Below are 18,310 nucleotides of genomic sequence, written 5' to 3' on the forward strand. Positions count from 1 at the left end.
ACTTATGGAAAACTTCAAGCTTCCTGGGATTTGGGGTTGTCTAGTGAAAAAAAAGATTGAGCAAGTTTGGCTTTACTAATTTTTACACTCTAAACAATGAGAGGTGTTCTTATTGAAACATGGAAAACCTTTGACAGGTAGATGCTGAGAAGATGTCTCCCCTCATGGGGGTAGGCTAGAACTTTGAGACAAAAGTTTAAGAATAAGAGGTTTCCCATTGAAGATAAAAGATAAAGGAGGAATTTCATTCCTCAGAGAATGGATAATCTTTGGAATAGTCTTCCCACAGAGCTGAATCATTGATCCGAGTCCAGCAGGAAAGTTGAGAGACAGCCATGCTCAGGTCAGCCATTCTTTAATTGAAGGGCAAGGCAGATATGAGGGGCCAAATGGCCTACCATTGCCCTGACTTATTGCAATCTTAAAATAAGGGGACCGATTTCCATGGGATGAGAGCATATCTGGCTCAGATAAATTGGAATCAAAGCTTAGCAGGCAAAATTGTAGGGGAACGATGGGCCATTTTTAAATAGGAGATGGGTTGGTGGGAGGGGCAGAAGGAAGGACAAGCAGAGCCAGATCTCACTTGCCAATGAAAGAGGGAGAGTAAAACATAGTAGAAAGAGTACACACAATAGACATCATATTGACAATGGGATGCAGGTGAATCTAAAAAATTTAAAGCGGAAATAAAACAATCTAAGGAAGGGAAAAGCATGAGAAGTGACTGGCAAATAATATAAAATGGAATCTAAATGTCCATGTACACAGAAAATGGGTGGTTAAAGAGAGGAATATGGCTAACCTGGGGAATAAAAAGACTTTCATAAAAGAAGTCCATAGTGATGTATTAAAATGAGAACTTTGCATCTGCTTTTACCGAGGAAGATGATGTTACCACCAGGTCCAAGTGAAATAGATAGCTGAAAAACTGCTGGACTAAAAACTGATATAAAAATAAAGAGGGACATTAGAAAGCTACCAGGGAAGGTGACTTGGTAAGTCACCAAGACCTGGCCAGATGTAATCACAGGGGCATGGACCATTATTGTTTATTCCTCCTTACATTCTGCAATGGTCCCAGAGAATTGGGAATTTGAAAGTATTACACCTTGGTCAACAAAGCAGTGAAGGGATAAGTCCAAGCAGGTTATATTTGGTGGTGCAAAAACTTTTGGAAATGATAATCTGTGGCAAAATCATTAGTCACTTGGACAAAAATAAATGAATTATAGAAAGTCAGTCTGGCTGTGTTAAGGGAAATTTTAACTAATTTGACTGAGGTTTTGGGCGAGGTAACAGAAATAGTTGATGAGAGCCCTATGTCGATGGGCTGTACTTGAACTTTCAAATAAGGCATCACATTACAGGTTTGTCAGCAACAAGCTGAAATATATAAGAGAGCCTGAAGCAGCGTAGATGTGAAGTTGGCCAAGTCATGAGAAACAGAGAGCAGTGGCAAATGGTTGTCTGTTTCAATGTAAAGGTGTTACAGTGAGGTTGTCCAAGGTTCATAATTAAGACCACTGCTTTTTATGATCTATGTTAATGATTTAGACTTTGGTGTGCAAGGGGCAATTTCAAAAATCACAGAATCGTAGACTAGGAAGTATTGTGAATAGTGAGGAGGAGGATAGAGATTAAAATCAAAAAAGGTGTGGATAGGATAATGGATTAAGGAACAGGCAGAAAGCGAAATTTATTAAAGAGAAGTGAGATGTGGTATATTTTGGCCAGAATAACAAGGTTAGGCAGTGTATATAACTCTTAACAAGGCACTACAATAGAGAGACTTGACAGTTTGTATGCACAATCATTGAACATAGCAAAGTAGGTTGAGAAAATGGTTAATAAAGCATCTAGACTTTAGAAGTAGGGGCATAGAGAACAGAAGCAAGACTGTATTGATAAAACTGGACTAAGCACTTGTTTGGCCAGGAATTAATGCAGTCAGTCAGCACAAAGATGATGAATCACTCATATTCTGCTATAAATAAAAATGTTATGAAAAGTTTCAACTTACTTCCATTTATCAAAGTCTGGTTTGTTGACCCATGATGCAGGTACTCTGAAGTTTCCTTTTTTAAATCACCTGAAAATTACAGAGATTGTAATGGAGCAAGGTTGTTGTAATCGGACTGGCAACAATTAATAACCACAGCAAAGGAGTGTTATTTTTCTTTAAATAAATAAAATAACTTGCACTTAAACAGAGATTGTCCCAAAATATCTCACTGCAAATTGATTTTGATGAGTAGCAAAAATAGCAGAACAGGGAGTGATGACCGAAGGTGGTGCATGTTTAACCTTGAATTCTAGAAGAGTAAGAAAGCTTATTGCTAAGTCAGAAACACAGTGTCTTGGAAACATCATCACCATGTCTGCCAAATTCCTATGTCTCAACTGGGAGACAGCAAGTATTTTCTCTGAGTTTAAGCTTTTCGTGCATTGAGAATTGTGGTTTATTGATTTGGCAGTGTCGGAATCAGACAAGCCAGCTGCAAGATGAAACCTGCAATAGATGAATAATAATTTCACAAATTAAACTTGTCTGGGCTATCAGAAGGAGAACAAAATGTTGTTATAGTTAATCAATTCGGAAGGATAAATGATGGAGACTGCACTAGGTTCCACCCAATCTGATGGTGTCATACAGTCTTGGGTGGAAGAATAACTCTGGATTTCAAAAGGGGATAGGTGACAGCAAATATCACTAGAAAAACCAAGTTCATAGACAGTTATAGCTTAGCAGGAGGCCACATGGTCCATTGTCTCTGCGCTATCCAACAAAGATCCGACTGCACTAATCCCATTTTCCAGTTCTTGGCCTCTATCCTGGAGGCAATGGCAACACAATTGAATATCTAAATATGGCAATCCCAGGTGGTGAAAAGGGTCCCTTTCTGAGTCCAGTTGCAATTCGATTTGTATGCAAGTCGGAACACATGACGGAACAATATAAAATAGCCAGTTGTAAGTACATGATACAATTGTATGTTGGATCTTCAAAATTACAGAGGAACCTCAATTATTCGAAGGACTCGGGTCGGGAGTATTTTGTTTGGTTAATTGGATTCTGGATTATCAAATGCTGAATAACATAGTTTAGCCGAACGTCGGAACCTTGTGAACGCCAGATAATCCGATATTCGGATAAGCAAATGCCGGGTAATCGAGGTTCCTCTGTACATCCCAACATGGGATCCTGTTCATAAGTATGACTATTCGTAAGTCATAGAACATAACAGCGCAGTATAGGCCCTTTGGCCCTTGATGTTGTGCCGACCTGTGGAACCCAATCTGAAGCCTATCTGTCCTACACTATTCCATTTTCATCTATATGTGTATTCGATAACCATTTAAATGCCCTTAAATTTGGCGAGTCTACTACTGTTGCAGGCAGTGTGTTCCACACCCTTACTGCACTTTGAGTAAAGAAACTACCTTTGACATCTGTCCTATATCTATCACCCCTCAATTTAAAGCTATGTCCTTTCATGCTAGACATCACCATCCAAGGAAAAAAGGCTGTCACTGTCCACCCTATCTAACCTTCTGATTATCTTGTATGTCTCAATTAAGTCACCTCACAACCTTCTTTAACGAAAACAGCCTCAAGTCCCTCAGCCTTTCCTCATAAGACCATCCCCCCATACCAGGCAACATCCTAGTAAATCTCTTTTGAACCCTTTCCAAAGCTTTCACATCCTTCCTATAATACAGTGATCAGAAATGTATGCAATACTCAGAGTGCAGCTGCACCAGAGTTTTGTACAGCTGCAGCATGACCTCGTGGCTCCAAAACTCAATCCCTTTACCAATAAAAGCTAACATACCGTATGCTTTCGTAAAACCCTATCAACCTGTGTGGCAATTCTCAAGGATCAATGTACATGGATACAGATCTCTCTGCTTATCTACACTACCAAGAATCTTACTATTAGCCCAGTACACTTTATTCCTTTTGGTCCTTTCAAAGTGAATCACCTCACACTTTTCTGCATTAAACTCCATTTGCCATCTCTCTGACCAGCTCTGCAGCTTGTCTACGTCTCTCTGTAACCTGCAACATCCTTCAACACTACCCACAACTCCACCAACCATTGTGTCATCCACAAATTTACTAAGCCATCCTTCTACATCCTCATCCAGGTAATTTATAAAAATGACAAACAGAAGTGGCCCCAAAATAGGGCCTTGTAGTGTACCACTAGTAACTGAACTCCAGGATGAGCATTTCCCATCAACCATCACCCTCTGTCTTCTTTCAGCTAGCCAATTTCTGATCCAAACCACTAAATCACCTTCAATCCCATGCCTCCGTATTTAGGGTTTTCCTTGATCCTATCCACCAACAACTTCTCATGGCCCCTCATGACTCTGCTTAACTCGCTCTTTAGGTCTTTCCTGGCTAACTTGTAATTCTCAAGCACCATAATTGAGCCTTCATGTCTCATCCTAACATAAGCCTTCTTCTTCCTCTTGACAAAAGATTCAACTTCTTTAGTAAACCACGGCTCCCTCACGCGACCACTTTCTCCCTGCCTGACAGGTACATACTTACCAAGGACATGCAGTAGCTGTTCCTTGAATAAGCTCCACATTTCAAATGTACCCATCCCCTGCAGTTTCTCCACCATCCTATGCATCCTAAATCTTGCCTAATCACGTCATGATTGCCTTTCTTCCAAGCAATAACTCTTGCCCTGCAGAATATACCTATCCTTTTCCATCACTAAAGTAAACATAACCAAATTGTGGTCACTATCACCAAAGTGCTCACCTCCCTCCAAATCTAACAGCTGCCAGATTCATTAGCCAGTACCAAATCCAATGTGACCTCACCCCTTGTTGCCCTGTCTACATACTGTGTCAGGAAACCCTCCTGCACACATTGGACAAAAACTGACTCATGTAAAGTACGCAAATATAGTATTTCCAGTTAATATTTGGAAAGTTAAAGTCCCCATAATAACTACCCTGTTACTCTCATTCCTATTGAGAATCATCTTTGCTATCTTCTCCTGTCCATGCTATAACTTCACCCACCTTATTCCAGATGCTCCTAGTGTTGAAGTAGACAAACTTCAAACCACCTTCCTGCTTGGAGATGAACTTGTGTGACCTTGAAACCTCATTTCTCACCTTACTACTCTCAACCTCCTGGAAACTGGAATTTCAATTTAGGTTCCTATCCCTGTTGAATTAGTTTAAACCCTCCCGAAGAGGGGTTTGTAAATCGGGGACCTCCTGTACTGCTTAAATGTTCTCATGGGCTCATATTTTATTGACCAGTTTAGCATGAGAGACTTTATCAAAAACCTTGCTAAAGTCCACATTGACTAATCAAATGCATTACCCTCATTAACACTCCTGCAGACATTCTTAACAAATTAACTTAAAAATTTGTCCAAAATGACCTTCCCTTATCAAATCACTGCTGACTATCTCTGAATAATGTGTGCCTCTCCAAGTGTAAATATATTTGTGTCCCTCAAAATGATTTCTGATGACTTCCTCTCCACTGAAGTTTGACTGACTGGTATATAATTTTGTGGTCTATCCCTTCCTCCCTTTTTCAAAATAATGGAGCAATGTTAGCAGTCCTCCAGTGCCTCACATGTGGCTCGATGGGATTTGAAAATTATTGACAGGACCCTTTGCCTCTTAGCAGGCTGGGATACATCTCATCCAGGCCTGACGATTAATCCATTTTTAAAGCCAAAACCTGCTCTGTCCTTAATTTCTTCTAATATTTCACAATCGTCCACCCTGATATCTATATCTGCATTGCCCTTTTCCATTGTGAAGAACAATATGTGCCAAATCTATTCATTGAGAAGACAGTCAGAAATTAACTAGTCCAGGATCAAACTGTTATCATTCAGCAAGTTAAGGGACAGCCTGTAGAAGATTCCACGGGGTTTCCTAGACATAGTGGAACTCAGAAAGGAAGAATATGAATGTATAACCCATTTTTTCATAAGGGAATCAGCTCATACTGTGAAGAGGAAGGGAATCTGTGTTTATACAGGACTGGTTGAAATGTTTGCCATTTCTATCATCATGGAAGAGCCTCTTGATGATAGAAGACAGCAAAGTTAGTGAGCAAAACCAAATACTGACAAAAACAATGAGCAATACTTCAACAAGCCTTTTGAATTCATTGAAGAATAGTTACCCGAAGTTGTTCAGAACCCGAAGCAAAGCAGTATGCAGGACATATTGTTATAGCAGATTTAAATTCAATAAATGACACAAGTTCATGAGGAACATTATCATTCCTTGTCTTCCAAAATAGAATTATTAGTATTAGTGGCAGAGCTAATTCTAAAAAAAAAGCTGCAAAGCTCCAGTGACATGACTGAGGATAGAAAATATCTAATGCACCAGTACAACAAAATCAAAGGGCAAATGGAAACAGCTAATCTAATCAATAACACTAATGTACATGTACTTCAGCATAACGGATTGCAAATAATTGCACAAGATGAAGATGAGATGCTCACAACTCCTATGGGAGTTAAACCAATTTCTACAAACTGGGGACAGGGTCAAAAATGAACTTGTCTTGCTTGGAAATCCAGAATACTGCAAGAGATAAAATTAATTCCAATGAGCAGCAACTTACTGCTGAACCAGATAGCTGTCCCATATCAACATCTGGAGGACTTTGAATTTTCATCGTGGAAGATGGCTGACATCAACTTGAGATGATAAAGGTCACCTTTTATGATGTTTGGGGTCATTGAACCTTCTTTCTCCATTCTCAACTTGACACAAAGTGCAATCTCTTCAGGAAAGAAGGGCCTTTTCGAACACATGCAGACAGCCAACTTGAGTTCAAGAATTTGCTCTTCAAGGAAACTTTCTCATTACAGTTCAATGATCTGAGAGGTCTGAAGGGCTGCACGGTGGCTCAGTGGTTAGCACTGCTGCCTCACAGCACCAGGGTCCCAGGTTCGATTCCAGCCTCGGGCAACTGTCTGTGTGGAGTTTGTACATTCTTCCAGTGTCTGCATGGGTTTCCTCCAGGTGCTCCGGTTTCCTCCCACAGTCCAAATATGTGCAGGTTAGGTGAATTGGCTATGCTAAATTGCCCATAGTATTAGGTGCATTAGGGAAATGGGTCTGGGTGGGTTACTCTTCGGAGGATTGGTGTGGACTGGTTGGGCCGAAGGGCCTGTTTCCACACTGTAGGGAATCTAATCTAAAGATGGCTGACTGATAGAAAACAGAGTATATATTAATGGATCTTTTATTGATTAGCAGCATCTGATGAGTGGGGATCTGAGGAGTCTCAACCTTTCACAATTTGAGACAATGACTTCAATAAGGGGAGCAAAGGCATGGCCATGAAATTTTCGGTTGAGACAAAGATAGGTTATGAAGATGACATAAGGAGGTTGCAAACCAATGTAGATAGGTTGAGTAAGTGGACAAAGATCTGGCAGATGGACTGTAGTGTGAAAAAATATGGAATTGTTCATTTAGGCAGAGAAAATAAGAAAAAGCAGAACATTATGTAAATAAGGAATGACTGTAGGGTTCTGTAATACAGAATTCTTTGTGTTCTTATATACAAGTCACTAAAAGTCAATATGCAGCTACAGCAAATCATTAAGGTGGTTGATGGAACTCTATGCTTTATTAGAAAAATTGAAAATGAAAACAAGGATGTTATACTTCACAGGACATTAGTGATCTCGAACAATGTGTGCAGTTTTGGATCCCTTATTTACAAAGTTTTAGTGAAATTATCTTCTCCAACAGAGATGATAGAATAACATTATTGGTTATTGGGAAAATTACCATTACATGTCCACCTAATAAAATCATTCAATGGAGCAGTTTGATTCAGAATGATATAATGTAAAAATTATATTGAAAGTGCTGTAATTTAGTTATAGATCTAATTTGATTACCTTGATGTCGTAGTTGACCCTGAGCTGAACTTTTGACCCATGTTCTCTCCATCACAGAGAATGCCTAATTCTAGAGATGTAATATTAATCTTGTTCATCCTACCTTCAATTTACCTTCTCTGAAATCTTTATCTCTTCTTTTGTTACCTCCACAATAAACTGTTCCAAAGATCCTCAGGTGAGCATCTCATCGTCCAGAAACTTGAACAGATAAATTCTGTCTTTATTTAATCCACTAAAAAATCCAAATGATCAATAACCCCTGTGCTTGCTGGAACAAAATGTTCCCATCAAACAAAATCACAAATTTAAAAATCCCAATTTTACTGTTCAAATATCTCCTTTTGCTTTCAGGTTCAAGTGCCATACTTTCTCCAGATTTATAATACTCAAAGAGCTTTGTGTTCCTCCAAATTCGATCTCTTGTGCAACCCTACTGCTTTTACTGCAGCATAGTTATCGGTGTCTTCAACTGTCTGGATCGTAAACTCTGGATTTCCTCCATAAACCTTTCTAACTCGCTCTCTTTCTTACGAAGTGTTTTGCTAACCAAGTCTCTAGCCATCCATCCTAATATCTCCTTTTTGGGTTCACGGTCACTTTTTGTCAAACTATACACTACGAATCACATCAGGAAATTTTACTCAATTGAAAGCACCATATAAATGTCAGATTTTATTGAACCCAAACACATTTCATTCCCTTCATGATTGACCTTTAATTTCAAGTCCCTTCAAGTCTAAGCAGCATGAAGCAAACATATTTTCCTCTTACCTTCTGTCAGAAGTTTTGCTAGAATAATAGCTGCTGATGTCAAAAGAATCAGAATAAGGCCCACGATTGCAGACACTAACAGTAATCCTTTTGAAAATTTCATTTTCCAGAGTAAATTTTAAATTCTTATACTTCTCACCTTCTCTGTGAAGAAATAAGAAGGGATATGTGATGATCTATAAATACAATACTCGGAAAATTATCAGTATATATGTTCTGTTCCCAAATTTTACATTGTCATGCATTAACGCTTATCTTTATATTTTGTGGAGCAGTCTGTTTGATGGGAATAGGCCAAACTCTACAAAGTGAAGCAGGTCTTGTTTTCCTCTTCGGTGGTTTCAAACTAAGGAAGTTTATTTTTTGCAAAGCCCATTTATGTTTCCTATCTTTAGTTAGAAAGTTGAGTTCACAACTCAATCCAGAATTTTTATTATATAACCTGGACCGACAATTTGGCAGTGTTGAAGGAGCACTGCATGTCAGAGGTGTCAAAAGACATTTTAAAGCAAAGGCCTGTCAGTCCTATCAGGCAGTTTTAAAGGATCCGATGACGCTACTTTGAAGGAGAAGAGAAGGGTTTGTCAAGTATCGTCAATGTTTATTTTATCCACTAAACATCTAGACCAAACCATCTGGTCATTTATTTCACAGCTGTTTCTGGGATTTTTCTGTGTATACAAACTTACTGTTTATATTACAACAGTGACTACAAAAATACTTCACTGGGTGTAGAATGTTTCAGGGCCTGCCACATTCACAGAAGTCTAAGACTACATTTGAATTAGGTTTTATTGTCACGTGTACTCAAGCACAGAAGTACAGTGAAAAGTTTATAATGTCATCATACATGGCACTATCTTAGGTACAAAGTACCAAGTTACACATCTTAGATACTAAAATAGATTAGGTACAAAAGTAGACAAATAAAGAAAAAAAAGTTACATTACAATTCTTCATAGTGTAAATTAGGAGAATAAAGACTCATTTGCCGGAGGGACTTGTCAATTTAATTAGTCAAATATCATGGCTTCCATATTCTTGGGAAAGTGTATAAAAAGTGATGTCAAACTTCCTGTAGAGCGGTGAGGTGGGCAGAATTTTAAGATTAGATTAGATTAGATTCCCTACAGTGTGGAAACAGGCCCTTTGGCCCAACCAGTCCACACCAACCCTCCAAAGAGTAACCCACCCAGACCCATTTCCCTAATGCACCTAACACTATGGGCAATTTAGCATGGCCAATTCACCTGACCTGCACATCTTTGGACTGTGGGAGGAAACCCATGCAGACACAGGGAGAATGTGCAAACTCCACGCAGACAGTCAATGTTTCAATCTTTCCTAGGAGTTGGAACTGTATGGATTACGAATGGTCAAGACAAATTAAGGGAAGTCAGATTACATTGATAAAGTTAATGTAGAAACCTGTTGGAATAAACATGACCAAGGTAGTTTCAATTAATCGCAAGTTTCACCGTTTTGCACACATTCCACAATTCTGAACCTCCGCCTCAAAACAGGTTTCAGTCTGAAATACCACAAAATAAAATTGTATTCCAGGTTGAAAAATGAATCTTTTGATTGCAAAATCTGTCTTACAGGTGTGACTCAGAGGAGACAGGCTGCTACTCATACCCGGCTGACATTGAACATAATGTACGTTTAAAATTAATTTTCCCAGTGATAAACATAAAGGTTGTCAGGGCCAGGAGCTGAAATAAAAATGAGTGCTGGAGACAGCTTGGTCCCAATGAAAGTTGATATCATTTTAGAATTTAGCCCCGGTCATGAAAGTTACAGCAAAGGAGAGATGCCACAAAGCTTTGTAAAGGGTGCCTTGGTGTAATACAGGGTGATCAATAAATTATCATTGCAATTTTGATCAGAAAATCTATGGTAGAGTTGACTGGTGCAATCTAATCAAGCCATGTCAAGGGGTTTGTTGGAAGTTCAGGGGGCATTTTTGGGTGAGAATAGTCAGGTCAGGGAGGACTTTGATAATCAGGAGTTTAGAAGGGGGGTGGGGGAGGGGGCGGTGTGGGGGAAGGTTGTGAGGGGAAGTACCCGGGAGGCAAAACTAAGATTCATTGACTAACATTTTCTGGGTCACCGTTTTTATTACATAGCTATAAACAAGAATATTGCAATAAATATTACTTTTGTAGAATCATATTTATGTTGACTAGTTTGTATTTACTTAGTATAGATTGTAATATTCTGGAGTCTACATGGAAAGTCAAGTCTGGCCTCATGAGATTGAAGCATGTGCAGTGTTTAATTAATAGCTTTCAAAACTAAAAAATTACTTTAAAAGCTAGTAAGTTTCACATTCTGGCAGGGGCTTCTTGTCTATTGAAAGTCCACACAAACTCCGCACGTGTAGAGTCTATTGTACTTAAATCAATGATGACAGCATAAAGGTCAGGAAAAGTAATTCTTATATCAGCATAACAAGCTAAATTTACAATAGAATTCACTGACCTATAAGCGCTGTCTTCTGACCTGCTATTCAATATGGACATAAAAGAAATCCATATGTGATGCAAATTCTTTGTGCACTGTATATGCACAGAGTCTATGTGTATTTCACATATGCCTCTCTCTCTCTCTCCACCGGGGATATATTTCCCTCCCCACCCCTTTCTGCCTTCCGCAAAGACCGTTCCCTCCGTGATTACCTGGTCAGGTCCACGCCCCTCTACAACCACCCTCCCATCCTGGCACCTTCCCCTGCCACCGCAGGGACTGTAAAACCTGAGCCCACACCTTTCCCTCACCTCTATCCAAGGCCCTAAAGGAGCCTTCCACATCCAAAGTTTTAAATGCACATCCACTAATATCATTTATTGTATCCATTGCTCCCGATGCGGTCTCCTCTACATTGGGGAGACTGGACGTCTCCTAGCAGAGCGCTTTAGGGAACATCTCCGGGACACCCGCACCAATCAACCACACCGCCCTGTGGCCCAACATTTCAACTCCCCCTCCCACTCTGCCGAGGACATAGAGGTCCTGGGCCTCCTTCACCGCCGCTCCCTCACCACCAGACGCCTGGAGGAAGAACGCCTCATCTTCTGCCTCGGAACACTTCAACCCCAGGGTATCAATGTGGACTTCAACAGTTTCCTCATTTCCCCTTCCCCACCTCATCCTAGTTCCAAACTTCCAGCTCAGAACGGTCCCCATGACTTCTCCGGACTTGTCCTACCTGCCTATCTCCTTTTCCACCTATCCAATCCACCCTCTCCTCCCTGATCTATCACCTTCATCCCCTCCCCCACTCACCTATTGTACTCTATGCTACTTTCTCCCCATCCCCACCCTCCTCTAGCTTATCTCTCCATGCTTCAGGCTTTCTGCCTTTATTCCTAATAAAGGGCTTTTTTCCGAAACGTCGATTTTGCTGCTCCTTGGATGCTGCCTGAACTGCTGCGCTCTTCCAGCACCACTAATCCAGAATCTGGTTTCCAGCATCTGCAGTCATTGTTTTTACCTCTCTCTCTCTCGTCTGTCTAGATTGAAGTGAAATTTGTGGAGGTCTGTGAGCCCTACCTCCTATAATTTTGGTCTCTACCACATCCTTTAATTTCATAATTCAACATTTAGGGAAGTACCTTCAGCTGCCTGGAACCTAATCTCTGGAATTTCCCTATCATCCCAAGCATATCTTTCCAACTCTTGCCCTCTCTTTTAACAAACTCATTGAAACTTTCCTCTGACTCCCCTTAAAGTTACCAGTTTTAATATTTGCATAAGTGTGTTCAATTTTGTTTTACAGTATTCCTCTAATACACACACTCATTTTATTGCCTGAAGGTCACTGTTAAAAATGAAAACGTGGAAGCACTGGGTACCTGTGAACTTGTTGTCCTGAAATCTTAAGCTTGTTCATATAACTTGATAAAATTTTACTAGGAGATCTTTCAGTCAATAAATGATTCAGCCGCCAAATTGCAGGACATTTGAATACATTCTTTTTAAAAGAATGCTTGCACCAACTAACACTGCCAGCAATTATAGTTACAGAGTTTATACTTCAACCTCACTGAGCACTTCAGTCCAAAGTACATTTTTCTGAATGTTCATTGGTGATCCAGTGATTTTGAATCAGATAAAACCAAATTAGCAAAAATGCATCTGAATCCTGTGATACCTAGTTTGCTTTAAAGTTTAACCAAGTGTTGTTCACTTATTTAAAGCAGAGTCTAGGCAAAGAAGGTACAAATTAGAAGGTAAATAAGGGTACAACCTTACCTCACACAAAGTAATGTTGTATTAAGAGTGACGGTCCTTAACATCCGCATTCATTCTTTTACCCAGTCCGAAGAGCAAAAATTGGTGCATGTAAATAACCTAATGAAGCACGTAATCATGCATATTAACTTAGACACTGAGTCATTTCAGAGGCATCAGTTAACATGCCTATGTGTGTATGTGTATACACAAGATTGCATGACTGGAAGGGTCTAAAAAGTGGAAGAGATTTTGCATAAAATTGCAGCTGCTTATTCATCAACTGAGACAGTTTTGGTTGTGTGTTGCATTAGTAAGCAAGAGTTCAGTTTTCCACTAAGGGTTTAGTAATCATTGCCAGCCTATATGCTTACCATCATGCAAGACAGTTTTTGAGGATGGAAAACACTTTTAAAGCAGTTTTTAATTATTGAGGTTGAGGTGCAGTTCTGGAAAGGACAACTAGATTCCAAGGTCTCTGTAAATTATTGCCGATATTAAGATAATAATACTCAGTTGTGCTCAAAATAATAGGCTGCTGGACCTACTTTAAAGATTGAAAATGTATTGCAACTGTTGAATAGGATTACTATGCTCCATTACTGGGAGGTTACAAACATCGAAGAAGTTACACTTAATACTAACAAAGATTTGGCCAAAGATTTCAGAATTATTTTCTCTGTTCTGTAACAGACAAGACATCTATTTGCACAGTAAAACCAAAATCAGAATATCTGTAACTGAAACCACAATAAAGTGTTTGGAAAGATGGTCCAGCTCATTCCATACTAAATCAATTTTAATCTACAAAATGTTTTGTTTCACTCATTTAACAGTTAGAAATGTAAACTCTTGGGGATGTTAAAACAAAGAATGAAAAATTACAGAATGAATAAAACAGAAATGTGTCGAACTCCAAAACAATTAGTGGGCGGCACGGTGGCACAGTGGTTAGCACTGTTGCTTCACAGCGCCAGAGACCCGGGTTCAATTCCCGCCTCAGGCGACTCCCTGTGTGGAGTTTGCACATTCTCCCTGTGTCTGCGTGGGTTTCCTCCGGGTGCTCCGGTTTCCTCCCACACTCGAAAGATGTGCAGGTCAGGTGAATTGGCCATGCTAAATTGCCCGTAGTGTTAGGTAAGGGGTAGATATAGATATAGATGTAGGGGTATGGGTGGGTTACGCTTCGGCGGGGCAGTGTGGACTTGTTGGGCCAAAGGGCCTGTTTCCACACTGTAAGTAATCTAATCTAAATTCCTTCCAGGTACTTGATGCATTCTTTATGCATTCTTGGGATGTGGGCATCAGTGGCAAGTCCAACACGATTACTCTTAAACGGACTGCTTCCTCAGCCATTTAAAAGTGCAGTTAAAGGTCGGTCACATTGTCATAGCTCTGGAATCAGTCCAGATAAGGATGACAGAATAAAAGCCAGATGAGTCGTTTGCAAGAACCAATGATAATCTCACAGTGACAAGTTCTGAGACTCGTTTTCAATTTCAGATTTATGATTTACTTTAAATTCCAGAAGTTGCTTTGCTGGGATGTTTTTAATTAATTCACGGGATCAAGGGCGTTGCTGGTTAGGCCAGCATTCAGTGCCCATCCTTAATTGCCCGAGGCCAGTTAAGAGTCAACCACTTGCTGTGGATATAGAGTTACATGTAGGCCAGACCATGTAAGCGCAGCAGTTTCCTTCCCTAAAAAGGACATTAGTGAACCTGATGGGTTTTTCTCCAACAATGATTAAAGCTTTCATGGTCAACATTGGAACCTTCTTTTCAAATTTTATTCCTATTGCTGATACACTGTTACCCATTTTACACATTAGACAACTTCAAAACCTATCCTGGATCCTTCTTATATTTTATAATTACCAAGATGTTATGACATAACTTCGGTACAGGTGGGACTTGAACCTATTTTTCCTGGGCCAAAGGTAGGACACCACCACAACAATCTATATACCCTGGATCTTTAAATTTGGATGAGTCAATTGGGCTGCATAAGTGCTAACTAGCACAATAATGTGTTCAGGGCAAAGCAGCACATACTACTTCCAGTCACTGTTTCACATGTGGAATGAAGCGAAGGTGCCAGTGTTGGACTGAGGTGGACAAAGTTAGAAGTTATACGACACCAAGCTATGATCCAACAGATTTATTTGAAACCACAAGCTTGATGTGAAGCATGATAGTTCAGTTGATTGGACAGCTGGTTTGTGGTGCAGAGGGTTGCCAACTGTGCATGAGTTGAATCTGCATCGGGTGAGGTCACATTGAAGGTCTCTCTCCTGGCATGTTGACCCTCAGGTTAAGCCACCTCCAGTCAGTTCTACCTAATGAGAAAGCAGCCCTCTCTGACTATGATAGTTTTCACCATTAAGGTACAATGTCAGAGTTCAGAAGTCAAGGAGCTCAGTTGCAGGCGAAGTTTAATGAGGAGGATCTCCACATGGGATAATGAGCGGAAATCAGCTGCTGGGGTACTGTGAGGTTAAGGGGGACTTGGAGGCTCTGGGGCAGTACTCAATGATAAGACAGAACCCAATGTTGATGGTGTTCATGTGGGCTGCTGTCCCTCCCATCTGGCCAATTGCAGTGTTTTCATCATTGAACACATAAACAACTTACTTGTAGTCTATGTCAGATGCATTCATATGATAGCATGAATCTCAGCAAGTCATAGGAACTGAGCAACAGGATATAATTATGAAAAAGTAAGTAGTTTGGAAATACAAACATCCATTGCCTCAAATTGTGAAGAATCAGGCACAGCCTGGATTCTGCTTAATTTCCAATCTAAGGTTTATTGAACAGGAAAGATTGAAACCAAATGTAAGCTACTTTGATGAATATTTCTGTTTCTGAGTTTGTCACCATCCAAGTCAATCTGTGGCATTCTTACCCTCAATTCAATAGGTCTCCTAAGTCTCCGAAGCAGTTTGTTTTTATATACAACCATACCTGGACAATACCCAGGTCTGGGCTTATAAGTGGAAAGTATCAATCATAGTACACAAGCACCGGGCAATGACTATCTCAAATAGAGAGAATTTCACCATCACGTCATGACATTCAATGACTTTACCAATGTTGAATCCCCACCATCAACATCTTAGGGGTTTACTGTTGTCGAGAAACTGACATGGACCAGCCATACTAATACTGTGCTTCCAAGAGTAGGTCACAGAATCACAGAATTGTTATGGGGGTCATTTGGCCCATTATGCCAACACTGGCTCTTCAAATATGCTGGATCAGAGGCTGGGAATCTGTAGTGTAACTCAACTCCTGACTCCCAAATGTTTATGTACCACGTACAGGTCAGAAGTAAGGATAATGATGGAAAACTTTCCACTTACCTGGTAGATATAGCTCCAACAACACAAAAGAAATTCTAGGATAGTCTAAGATAAAATAACCCATTTGATTAAGACAACATCGACGCACATTCACTCCCTCCATCATCAGTGCACAGTGGCAACAGTGTGTACATTCTACAAAATGCACAACTTCCAAACCTGCGACCTTTACCATCTTGGAGGACGAGGGCAGCAGATGAATGGTAAAGCCATCACCTGCATGTTCCTCCACAAACCAGATACTACCCTGACTTGGAATATCATCACTTAGAAATCCCTCCTTAACACCATTCTGGGTGTCCCTAAACATCAAGCTTTGCAGTTTCTCAAGGAGGTCTCTCACCTTTTGAAAAACAACTGGGGATGAAAAATAAATGCTAAGCCAGCAATGTACACATTCCAGAAATTAATTAAAAACAAAAGGAGGCTAGAGAAAAACACAAATGGGAACTGGAATTTTGAAGGGTAGAAAAAAAAGGAAAGAGGTGGAGTAGCATTCATAATAAGTGACGAGATCAGTAAGTGGGGAGAAATCATCTTAGTTCAGTGGGTGGAAATAAAAATGTTGGAAAAGAAAGTGGTTTGCTCTTGCTGGAGAGCAAGATTATATGATTCCAGATTATTTCTGTTGCTTCATATCAGAGATGAGAAATGACAGAAAGAGTTCTGCTTAACTGCTTCTAATCATTAACCAAAAGCTTTGTTAAATCTTGGCTAGAAGGTTATTTTTATCAGCTTAACCAATGAACGTGTGCTGTTAAATCTGGTTTAAACCATGTTTTGATTACTGTGGATTAGGTATCACAGAAACTAGACTGCATTCAGCTGAAGGGCACAGTGACAGGTTGCAATAACATTTAGTCACGTAAAAAATAGAAATTATATTTTGCAGTCATTTGTTTTAGTTGCTCATTATGTTTGAAAATTAGAATCTCATCGAATTAGTCCGCAGAATATATCCAAATCCCACCATGACAGCTTGAGAGTAGCTGTGGAGAGAAAAGCAGCTAACATTTAGGTTGTAGATTGATAATCCTTTAACCAGAACTGGAAAAAGTAAACTAGCCTTAAATGACTGCAGAGGTAGTGAAAAAGCCTGGGAAAGCAGAAAAGGTCTGCATTAACATGAAAGGCAGGAGAGTTGGTGGACAGGGGAAGAGCTGAATGCCATGGGAGACCACACCACTAGACAGACAGACAGATAGTCTGCACACAAATTGTAGCCCAGGACAGTGCTTATACCAGGTGTAAAAAGACATCCTACAGGACAGGAAGATCAATGATCCTCAGCCTTCTGCAGTAAAGGGTGTTACCATCTTCTCACATTGTTAAGGGCAACACCCTCTCTAAATCTGTCCTGCACAAACATCTCACGCAGGCTCATTGACTACGTCTCTCACTATTGCATGCATCATGTCCACTCAAGGGCTGTGCCCCATCTCATATTCCCAAACTATTAACCTTTCTGCCCTTCCTACTTACTCACGTCACCACCTCTCCTGTTTACTAACTTCTCTTCTATCCACTTCCATTGTACTCAACCCCACCGCTCTGTCCCATTGCAGGACAAATTGTCTCACCCAACTCTGGTAACTTCTCAGAGAGAAGATGGTGACTCCACAGTACCCTTTCTGACGTAGTCCTGATTGGTTGCACTTGACCTACAGGACTGATCATGGTCCAATTCCCAGAATGCAAAGACAGTATTCAGTACAGGGTTGGGAGGTCATGTTGCGGCTGTACAGGACATTGGTTAGGCCCCTTTTGAAATACTGTGTGCAATTCTGGTCTCCTTCCTATCAGAAAGATGTTGTGAAACTTGAAAGGATTCAGAAAAGGTTTACAAGGATGTTGCCAGGATTGGAGGATTTGAGTTATAGGGAGAAGTTGAATAAGCTAAGGCTGTTTTCCCTTGAATGTCAGAGGCTGAGGGGTGACCTCATAGAAGTTTATAAAATCATGAGGGGCATGGATAGGGTAAATAGACGAAGTATTTTCCTTGGGCTGGGGA

At 40.2% G+C, this 18,310-nt stretch overlaps 1 protein-coding gene across 4 annotated transcripts in view; it reads right to left on the reverse strand.

Annotated features, from left to right (window-relative positions):
- Positions 1 to 18,310, reverse strand: part of LOC140490855 (transmembrane protease serine 11C-like) — a 43,853-nt gene that overhangs the window by 17,378 nt on the left and 8,165 nt on the right. For 2 of the 4 annotated variants that reach the window (XM_072589147.1, XM_072589144.1), the window contains 2 exons: positions 8,700 to 8,843; positions 2,024 to 2,092 (listed from right to left, as the gene is read on the reverse strand). In XM_072589147.1, coding sequence (XP_072445248.1) covers positions 2,024 to 2,092; positions 8,700 to 8,802 — 172 coding nt within the window. In that variant the 5' untranslated portion in view covers positions 8,803 to 8,843. Of the gene's footprint in view, positions 1 to 2,023; positions 2,093 to 8,699; positions 8,844 to 12,556; positions 12,639 to 12,956; positions 13,062 to 18,310 lie in introns of those variants that run through there. The other 2 variants (XM_072589146.1, XM_072589145.1) reach the window with 2 other exon arrangements.

This window comes from Chiloscyllium punctatum, chromosome 2, assembly GCF_047496795.1.
Source record: "Chiloscyllium punctatum isolate Juve2018m chromosome 2, sChiPun1.3, whole genome shotgun sequence".
Taxonomy (NCBI): Eukaryota; Metazoa; Chordata; class Chondrichthyes; order Orectolobiformes; family Hemiscylliidae; genus Chiloscyllium; species Chiloscyllium punctatum.